Below are 10,366 nucleotides of genomic sequence, written 5' to 3'. Positions count from 1 at the left end.
CTACAACCAGTTACCCAGTGATGCTTTGTACTCCCGTCCACAACACATGGTACGACGCGTTCAATCAACGCTCTTCTTGCCAGGCACACAAATGCGATCATCAATCCTGAGAGCCTCGCAATCAAGGTCCGGGTTCTTGTTCTTCAAGTCATCAACACTCACTCCATTCTTGTTCGCAATCTCCCAGCATGTATCGCCCTTGTGAACCGCATACGCCACCGTGCCCTCCGGACAGTCGGGGATGGGAATACGCTCGTCCGACGAAGAAGCCTTGTAACCGAGGAACCAGAAGAGCAGAACGAGCGATAAGATGACGAGCATGAGAAAGTTGAGAAAAGGCTTCATCTCGGTGAACCACGACATCTTGGGACGTTGCTGCTGGCTTGTCATGAGGAAGGTCTCGGTCTCTTGGCCTTCAGGACGAGCTTCGCCGACCTTTGTGAGCTGGCCGTATTCATTGCCTGGCGCGCTCTCCCAGTAGCTTCCGTCGGCGTCGCGGAACGTGTAGACCTGAGTGTCAGCATCGTAGCCAACTCTCTGCATGCCCTCAGGGAGACGCTCCTCGTCGGTGTCGTAGCGAGAGAATCGAGACATTGTTGTTGATGACAATTAACTGAGATGGTATTTTGATGTGATTGATGAATAGAAGAAAAGGGAGAGAGATGGAAGAGCTCAGGCTGCCTCCTTTGAAACATGGACATCACGTTCCCTCGCTTGTTCAGGGGACCGCGTCATGCCTTAGGTAAGCATCTTACAGGCATAAGCTTGGTGAAGCCACCACCACCCAAGTCACCGAAAGCGGAAAACAGACAACAGGCAACATTGATTGCCAGAAGCATTCTTGGTATTGGTTGAACATGATGATCACAGCATTGAATGTTAGGCTGTTGCGATGCGGTAACGAAGCGTTTTCACGTCAACTTGCAGGATGAAGCGTGAGGCATTCTGGGCACGCATTGGGTGTCATGACTTTCATATCAGTTGGTATAAAAGAATATATTACGATGCAATGCCATGTTCTAATACAGAGAGACAATACAAGCAAGACCCAGTATCATAACAGTCTGTCTTAAGGTACCTTACCTTGGTCAATATTTATGCCTCCTTTTAGATAAGAACTAACCGCCTGCCGTTACCAACTTCCACGCCTTTGCAACACATCAAGAGCTATCCATATTCAACGTCTCAGCTTGCAAGCGTACTTACCTATCGAGGAAATAGTTGACTCAATAACGACTGACCGCCCTCAAAACAGAGATGATGTCTTTCCTTTCCTTACGCAACAGCTCATCATTCAACAACACTAACAACAACACATCACCCATCGTCTTGAGCTCCCCCTAGTGATAAGCAACATCTCACAGCTTCTGAAAAGGTTTCCAATCATCATCACTTCATTCCCATCAATCACTGTCGTCATGAACCCTCGACCTAAAGTCCACGATCTGATGATCGTTTTCGATGCAATAACAACCGGGCAGGGCGGCGTTGCGGCGTTGAAAGAGGCCATTCCCGATATCATCAACTTCGTGGCTCTTGCTGACTGCTTCGAGCGCATCGGAGTCCTAGCCTATCGCAATTATTCTTCCAATAACGTGATACAATGGTCAGGATGGTGCTCTCCTTTTAGTACTACCGGCTGTGTGAGTCAAGACGACATACTCAACTTCGTTCAAGCTTTAGAGCTGCCCGAGGACTCCAAAGACAACTCACATGGAGCTTCAAAAGCGGCTCTTGCCAAAGCGTATCAGGAGATGAGACCGGATGCGAACGCGACCATCATCCTCCTTTATACCTGTGCTCCTCCCATGTTTGACCAGACCAGTGGGCATTACAACTTGGAGCAGATGTCACTCAAAGATGGCTATGGTGGAACAGGCTACCTTTTCAGGGATTGGGTTACTGGCGCTCATACTCTCGCGGGCAATCTTCTTTCTATCAAGAGAGCTGTGGTGCTTTCTTTCGGCTTTGGATCCAGAGATTACAACAGTGATTGGAGCCCATATCTCTTTCTGTCCACCATGACAGGGGGCGATTTCTATCTTACGACGAAAATCGGCAGAGTCATCTCTCGACTCACTATAGGCCTGCTCCTCATTTGGATGCGGGCTGATGGCAGTATAGACATACCAGAGTCCTTCAAAATAGCCTACAAACACGGCACTGCCTTGACTCAGAAACTCCAGACAGTTTCCGAGGCCAATATTGAGGGACTCTGCGGCGAACACTCCACATCATTCTACTGGGTTAACAACCTCAACCAAACCAGCACTCTTGATGAGGGACGCAGCTGCCTGCATGCCCGATATGATGGTGTCAGCACCAACACGGGGCACTTCATCAGCAGCGGCTCTAGCAGCATATACACAAGCAGCAACTTAGCCATAAATTACATTGACGGCGATGAAGGCTACAAACGCAGCGTTTTAAAGCAGCTTGATCGAATCATCGATACCAAGATGTCTGTCATCGCTATCCATCCACTTTACGGACCACTTTGGCACGCCGTCTGTAGCGACCAAACCGACAACAACAACAACAACAACACCAACAACATGAAGAAAAGTCTCTTGAAAAAGTTCGGAGCCCATCTCAATTTAATTACCGATGTCAGAGACAAGAAACAAACGCAGGCTTGGTTGGAAGAGTCTTATAACGTTTTCCACGAGATCAATGACGCGATCTTAACTATTCCTTCAGAACACCAATTCCCACTTATATATGCGGATCCAGGCACGATTTATTTACAGCCAAATCAAGACGATGCAGCTCTTACTCGTGCACAGCTGCTCGACATCGGGCGGTCGTGCGACAAGGACATTCTGAGACGCTTAGGAAATGTTCTGATCCGCATGCATTATGTTGAGCAGGAGAGGAAGATGCCCGCCAAAATAAAAAACACTTTGCCTTGCCTCACTCCTCGGATCCCTCTCAAACTAGCATCCACTGAGTACGGACACAAGTTCTAGAATTACTTGCTTCATGCTGTCGTTCCTGGAACCAAGCTTACAGAACGCCCAGCTGCTCTCCTTGCTGCATATACCATAAGCCTGGGGATAGTCCCATTGCTGCACGTGGCTGTTCCCCAGCTCGTGGCATTTCGGGATAAGTGGAACACGACCAAGAAACCCGAAACGTGGAGCACTGGGTGCTTATCCCTCTTACTCAAAGCAGACCGATTTTTAGAGAAAAGGGGATTGGTTTCGCCCGGTGAAGAGAGCATTCTCAGAGTTGAAGACCGCAAGCTCTTCCAGACGCTGGTGGATTACAAGAAGCTTGAGAAGAGTCTCACAGCTACCCTGAATGTGAAGGTAGGTTGGCATCCAAGCAACATAGAGGCAGCGGTAATTCACGTGGAGACATGTCACACATGCAATCGTCGCCGTTCAGTCACGGTGATGACTTCAGACGGTATATGCCGCTATTGTTCCGCTGGCCGCAATGCCATCGACGCACCTGAGGATCATGACGAAAGTACACTTGTGCTTTGGACTGAATGCGGTTCTTGTCAAGCTCAGTACATCGTTGATGACAACAAAGGGAAATCTCCCAAGTGCTTCTACTGCCGAAGCGGATGCACGGCGCAAACCGTGGAATGTTCCAAGTGCCTCAGCCGAATTATCTGGCCCGAGGAAATCCGTCCCAAAGGTCTTGATCTAAGCAGTTTCCAGTGCTATGCCTGTGTGTCGGGTGTATCTACTATCGAGAGCCGCAAGACGACTGTACGTGACCTGGTCGAGCAAAACGTATCAAGCTTCCTCAGAAACGATGACGATGTCATCACAAACCCCCTAAAAGGGATGTCTTTATTCGATATAGCATCGAGTTGTGATTTGGCTCATCTCTCCAGCAAGGTTCAGGTCCTACCTGAAAACAACTCCCCTCTTCTTTTGGACGGCAAACTTATTCACAACCAGACCGACTTGAAAGCGAAGCTCCGGGACATGATCTTGCCGCAAGAAACCGAGGAATGTGCATTTTGTCTTGAGGAAAAGCCTGATCTACAATTTGTATGCACAGATACAAGATGCAGTGCTGTCATGTGTAAAGAATGTGCCAACGAATGGTACGGGGAGAGTGGGAGAGGCAATATCAGGTGCACTTGTTGTAAGCGGCCTGTGTCCAAGATACGATTACCAAGGAATTAGGTTGCATCAATTCTAACAAACAGAAGTTTGTTCCAAGACCATGTAACTAGACTCTTAGTATAGATTAGACCATCGCAAGACTGCGGCTGAAATTCGAGCAGTTGTAATATAATACAATGAACTGTGATGAGATTGAATGGAGCACCATCCAAGGCAGCATAAGGTGAATCTAATCATGAACTCAAACTTAAGTCTTATATTTTGATCCGTCACAGCTTCTAGATCTTCATACGCTTAGGTATAATCCTAGACGAAGTTTCATGAATATCGACAGTACATATCAGGAGACTTCTGTAAGATGAATGATCTGGCGGAGATTCATTAGGCGATATAGTATAATTTTTCCAGACCAGCGGCTCATATGACTTCTTGTATCTTATGCGATTGAAGCAGCTGCCAGAAGCAGATCTGCGAGGACTCGCATGAACCAATAATTGGTTGCTTACAATACCCCTGTCACCATTGCATCCTCGGCTCATCTGCTCATATCAGGGTCTCAGAACATGAACAAAACCACTCCATCAATCACGACTCATTAAAACGAAGAACAATTGAAAACAACATGTCAGACTATCCGTCCCTGGAAGTGAACTCACGAGTCACGCAACAAGACACGACTACATTCACAGTCAACCTCGCCCAACCATTTGCCGTCGGAACAGGTAAGCACTTGTTCAACAGCTCACATCATTGCTAACCCAGACAGTCCCTCATGGAGGGTATATATCAGCCATGTTCTTGCGCGCAGCGAGTACCTACCTTACACCCTACAATCAACCAGATACATTCGCTGCTCATTGGCATTTTCTCAGTGCAACGCACACCGGCCCAGCTGTACTTGTAGTAGAGGAGGTTCGAAGAGGCCGGGCGTTGTCAATCCTCCATATCACGCTATATCAAGAAGGTCTCCTGTCTGACAGCCCTTGGATATCCGATAAGTCGAAGAAGAAAGTCGCCGCATATGTTACAAATAATTTGCTCAATGGTGAGCGAGGCCTCAGTCTGCCGACTGGCTTTGAACTCTCTGCGTCACCTCCTCCAGTGGACTTGACCAAGCTTGCAATAGAACAAGACCCAAATTGGGAGCGCTTGCACATGGTTGTCATGGACGTTGCACCCATGATGCAGCACGTCGAGTTCTACTTCCCCAAACACAAACAAACACCACCAGCAACATGGGATCTCTGGCTCCGCATGTCCAACAACGAACGCTGGACAACATGGGCACTCGGTTACATCGCCGACGTCGCGCCCGCACTCATAATCGAGGGCTACCGACCAACAGATTTGGATGCACCAGTTCCTAAAGACAGGTTTGCGTTTGACAAGATCTATTGGATGCCGACAGTGTCGATGAGTTTAGATGTCAAGAAAGCGTTACCAAAGGAGGGCGAGGAGTGGTTGAGGATACGTATCAGTGCAAAGGTTATCAAGGATGGGAGGTATGATGCCGAAGTTATTGTTTTTGATAGGGAGGACGATGTTGTGGCGTTGAGTAATCATGTTGCGCTGATATTGGATGGAGAGAGGAACTGGGGACGTGAGGAGAAGCTATAGGGTGGCTCCAAGTCGACATGTTACATATCGTGTTGTTGATGGACGTTTCACAGACTTGCGAGACCTGTCTAGAGGGCGAAATCGGGTGATTGGAATAGGCAATCGCCTGAAATATTAGTCTAAGTATTCGGTTTATCAACAGTTCTATTCTGATAGTTGTCATTTAGACGGCTTCTTTCACTTTCAAGTACTAGATGAGGTTATCCAACGACCTACCCTTTATAGCGACGGAATACATTCAATTCTGCCAGAATCAGTACCATCGCGCCAGATAAGTGCGGCATCGAACTCACTATTTAACTTCATGATCAAACGGCCAACATTAAGCATTCAGCTTTCCATTGTCATCCAATAATCCATCCGATTGAGGCTGAAGTGTTGATGTGAGCCGGGACGGGATGACTTTAGCGCCCGCTCCCCGCATCAACCAACCATTCAGGGCGAGATACGCTAAAGTTTAGTGCTATCAGCCGCAACGTCATCACGGGCCGCAACCTAACTCAATCTAAGACTCATACCTGGGAGGTAAAATTCCAGTCAGAGATTCCCTTGTCAAGGTTTCACTTTAAAACGAGGAAATTTGCATGAAGTCGTGGTTACTTGGCGAGCTCCCATGGCAAAACCGCCATCTAAAACCTTCTCTTCAATATTACTTACCCTCCTGAGTTGAGGCCTGCAACGACCCTCAAAGCGGCCACAGCCCCCAATGTTTCCACTGCATCCACTCAATAAGCACTTGACCCAATTGAACCCTGGACTCAACAGCCCTGGGTGTCATCCCCTGTCCTTGTTAAGAAAGATGCGCGACCTGCGAAGTTCAAACCAGGCTGTGGGTTTGTCCAGTTTGTCCTCCTTTCAACATTTCTTCTGTCTTTTCCCATTTGGTAATGATGGCGACGCCTTGAACGACTAAATACGCCGGAATTAGTTCATGGCTGTGCAAAACGAAGGCCTCATGTCGCTTTGACCTCCGTCTAAATTCAACCTCCTAGCCGCGACGGCCACGAACGACGTGCCTATCATTGACTGCTGAAGCTGTCCGACACTTGAACTCGAAACGACTTTGCCTCAAGTGGTGGCAACTATCTCAGACTAGGACGAACGAAACGGCCGAGAGAACATTTCGACCTCAACACCATGGCTGATGCTGATCCCGAAGTCGTGGTGGCCATCGTGGCTCTCCTCGTGTCTTTGGTTGCTCTGGCAGCTACATTCATGCAGGTCATGCAACAATACTACGCCTCTGCCGCGGGATACGCTCAATGCAATGAGAAAGTTATGGGAAAATGGGCCCTCACAAAAACTCGTCGCTTCTCTTGGGACGAGCTCCGTTTTGAGGTCGAGTTCGAGGCCCCTGTGATTTTCGTCTCGCCTCCAGACAACGAACATGGCCCAATTCGTGGGGCAGACATATACTTTCTAGATGGAAGTCCCGAGAGTCTCAAAAACACGTGGTCTGAGCTGGACATCAATCCAAGAGAGGAATATGCCAACAAGACGAAACGAGAGCGTATCCACACTGCTGATAACGAGCGAGCTTCTTGGACATTGCTTCTCAGTGCCGTGCAGCGTATGGAGCACGAGTCGGAGAAGTGGCAGAAGAGCCAATACGAAAGCATGCATAAACAAGTTGGGCCTCCCAATGCACAGACACAGCACCACGATCTTCCTACCAACCCTCCCAGTTTATACGATGCACATACTATGACAGTAGCTCTTCAACGGAAACGTAAGAGCTGGGATACAATGCCTGCAACTGTTCTCCGCCCCTACGCGACGACGACGATGTGCCATCTTATCGAGATGTTGGCGGCTCTGGGTATCTACTGGAAAGAGTTCGACCGCAAGCGTGAACGTTATCGTGCCGAAGGCAATGGTTTTATGGTTCTTGGAGAAAAGGTCACTGATCTCGGTTTAATGTTTACTTTCAGTATTTACGGGAGGAGTCGCTTCGAAGCAAATCGAGTGATTCCCGTTGACCAGGTCAAGGAGCTTTGTTTTGGCTATGTGTCGACGATTTACAGCGTGCTTTTGGATCAGCGACGCCTCCGGTTTCCTGAAGACGATCCGGAGAACTTGGCTTTCCTTCAGCTGGCAACTCGTGAGGAGATTTCTCAGACCCTCATCCGAATTGGATGTAACAACAATGCTGTCCGTGCCTACCAAGATGCTGGCAAGCATACATCACATCTGTTTCCTGGTAGGTTTCTTTGCCTCGTTGGATACACATACTAATGGCTTTAGTCTCCTTCGAAATCCTTGGTATGCTGAGTCGAACTTTTCATATCAAGAACAGCATGTTCACCCATATTCCCAACCCAACATCAGATCGCTGGGACAAACAGTCAGTGTCACTGGTCAAAGTGATGGAAGCTTACGAGGACCTCGTTCCGATTTCACTGCCTGGAGCCCGTCGAAACCCAATCATTGTCGAGAAGATCAAGAAGCACGTTGACCAGATTCTGGCCTTCAACAAGGACGAAAACGTAACGGAAAAGATGTGTACCCTCAAGGCACTCCACGAAGCCATCGACGATTGCGATCAGATCTTGACAGCCAAGGAACCCAGCGGCACTGTTACCCCTTTTGCAGAGCAGATGGGTGTTAAGGTTCATGAGTCCGAGGTACAGAAGAAACGACGAGAAATGGTCCAAGATGTTTTGCGATCACATATCCAAGAAGTTCTACGTCTGCTAAATGACGGAGAAGACCGTTCATCTGATACGCAGTCTCTGCACGCTGAATGGAGTCCGGCTACACCACATACACGGCAGGATGGACAGCCTAGAGTTACGCCCATCGGATTCGAGGACATGCACGAAGCCAGTCCTGATGAGCGACAACACAAGTTTATGGAAGTTTACTTCCACGTTATCCGCGAGAAGGTTATTCCTCGTGCGGCACGTTCAACAGATCGTAGAACGAGCCTTGTTGGTGCTCCTGCAGGGTACGGTTTCCGCCGCGCAGGCACAGGCCGTACCCAAGCATCCAGCATGCGTGGAATTGAACGAGCGTCCTCGCCGCCTCCCCCCATGCCAGCCCCTCGTCTCCAAACCAGCGTGGAGAACATTCCTCTCGGTCCCATGGCTAACGGCCGTCCGTCCATGTCTAGCAGACCTGGCAGTGCTGTGAGTGATGCGTATTCGTTAGCAAGTGAGCAACCCAGACCTAGACTAGAGGCTGCTTTGTATGAACAGGAGGTCTCGCATGATGATGTTTGGTGCACGCTGATTTTCCGCATGATATGCTGGTTAATGTTGCATGACTTTAATAAGTTGGATGTACAGTTGAGTAAAAGCGAACTATTGGGAAGCCGTATGCCAGTTTACATATCATGATACATTGGATGAGAGCCGATATTTGGAAATGATTGGACGTTAGCGAGGGGTTTGGATTGTTATCATGATAACGGCGTATCATGCGATCTTGGGAATGCCACAAAAAGCGAGATGTCAGCGATATTTGGTTAGCACATAAATTGGATCACCAACACATCCATAATAATAGGGCGTATGACCCCTGATTCAACTAAAAACTCACCGTCTGTTTCAATACATGGTCCAACATTCCTCAGCCGCATCATGACGACCCAGCTCTAGAATCGGCGAATCGCCTAACAAAGCCCCGATCGGACCACCCCCGCATCCAATGTCGGTACCCGTCCGGTACAGGAAATCCGGATAAGCCGACGGGATGCCTTGATTGGTAGGCTGACAAAGTCTGAATCGGAGGTGAGTTTTTCAGTAAGCCGTGTGGCGAGGACTCGGCGGTGACCGTGGATGGGGATTGAATGGTCGGGGATAGAGTCGGCGAATGGTGGATGATGATTTATCATGAGAACATTGGGTTACAAGGAGAAGGTTTGTTGTGGGTTGGTTGTGAAAGGGATGGGATATAAACAAAGGGCGTCAGATGAAGTGATAATCAGTAGCAGAATCAGTCAGCTGAACAGCAGAAGTTGCTAATACATTTTCTCCTATTTATTGGACTGCTCCCTTTGATCAATCTTGATCTAATTGGGGGTCTCCCTTGACGGAGATAAAGAATAACAATAGAAGCTTATTGAACAAACCCCAATTATAAACCTAATTCATTGTTTCGTGTAATTAATCTATTCCCATAGACGCCTCAATGTTCCAGTCTCATTGTCAAACCCTCCGGGTTCATTGCCCAACCCAGACCTGGACAGATATCACGTGAGGTTGCAACAGGCAACCTGGGCTGAATACCATCACGGGCCTTGATTTCCAGCACGCAGGATTCAGTGGATCTTGCTAGTCTAGAGCTCGATTTGGAACGAGGAAATCCTGTTGCGAATCGACCAAGGCGTCAAATTAAGTTTCAGGGCTGACTAAATCTCAAAACCTGTCCTGGGGCTCCATTGTCTTGAATTCATTCCAGCATCCGTCGCGTCGCCGGAGCCGTGGTTCGGCCGTAACCGTACATGTCGTAGAGCCTGGTTCGTTCCGTTGTTTGACCAAGGCAACGCACGCTTCGAATAGCGTCTCGCTAGACTAGACAGGCATGGGCGATGCACAATCACCAACAGGCCCTTCCTAATTCCCATTTTGAACTCCGTCTGCTGCTGTGATGAGGTTGCAACGGCGTGCATAAAAGTACCCTTTCTCACGATCACCTCCAAAGTCGTATTGGACTCGTGC

At 48.5% G+C, this 10,366-nt stretch overlaps 3 protein-coding genes across 3 annotated transcripts; 2 read left to right on the top strand and 1 right to left on the bottom strand.

The window, feature by feature from the left end:
- Positions 1 to 60: 60 nt before the first annotated feature.
- Positions 61 to 594, bottom strand: BKA55DRAFT_511053 (uncharacterized protein; the record flags this gene model as incomplete). Its single annotated transcript, XM_046187667.1, has 1 exon — positions 61 to 594. The coding sequence occupies one exon, from the start codon at positions 592 to 594 to the stop codon at positions 61 to 63; it is 534 nt and encodes a 177-aa protein (XP_046049819.1).
- An 824-nt stretch (positions 595 to 1,418) lies between these two features.
- BKA55DRAFT_663047 (thioesterase-like superfamily-domain-containing protein) lies at positions 1,419 to 6,070 on the top strand (the record flags this gene model as incomplete). The annotated part of the gene is made up of 7 exons (XM_046197649.1): positions 1,419 to 1,849; positions 2,270 to 2,861; positions 3,006 to 4,037; positions 4,405 to 4,441; positions 4,718 to 4,810; positions 4,855 to 5,949; positions 5,999 to 6,070. The coding sequence occupies 6 exons, from the start codon at positions 1,419 to 1,421 to the stop codon at positions 5,703 to 5,705; spliced, it is 3,036 nt and encodes a 1,011-aa protein (XP_046049818.1). The 3' UTR covers positions 5,706 to 5,949; positions 5,999 to 6,070.
- Positions 6,071 to 6,842: 772 nt separating this feature from the next.
- On the top strand, positions 6,843 to 9,043 carry BKA55DRAFT_510101 (uncharacterized protein; the record flags this gene model as incomplete). Its single annotated transcript, XM_046187565.1, has 2 exons — positions 6,843 to 7,905; positions 7,950 to 9,043. 2 exons carry the CDS (start codon positions 6,843 to 6,845, stop codon positions 9,041 to 9,043), a joined length of 2,157 nt encoding a protein of 718 aa, XP_046049817.1.
- Between the last annotated feature and the right edge of the window lie 1,323 nt (positions 9,044 to 10,366).

This window comes from Fusarium redolens (genome assembly GCF_020744475.1).
Source record: "Fusarium redolens strain MPI-CAGE-AT-0023 chromosome Unknown BKA55scaffold_7, whole genome shotgun sequence".
In the NCBI taxonomy this organism is placed as follows: Eukaryota; Fungi; Ascomycota; class Sordariomycetes; order Hypocreales; family Nectriaceae; genus Fusarium; species Fusarium redolens.
The sequence above is the reverse complement of the archived record's forward strand: the minus strand, read 5'-3'. Positions and strand labels throughout refer to the sequence as shown.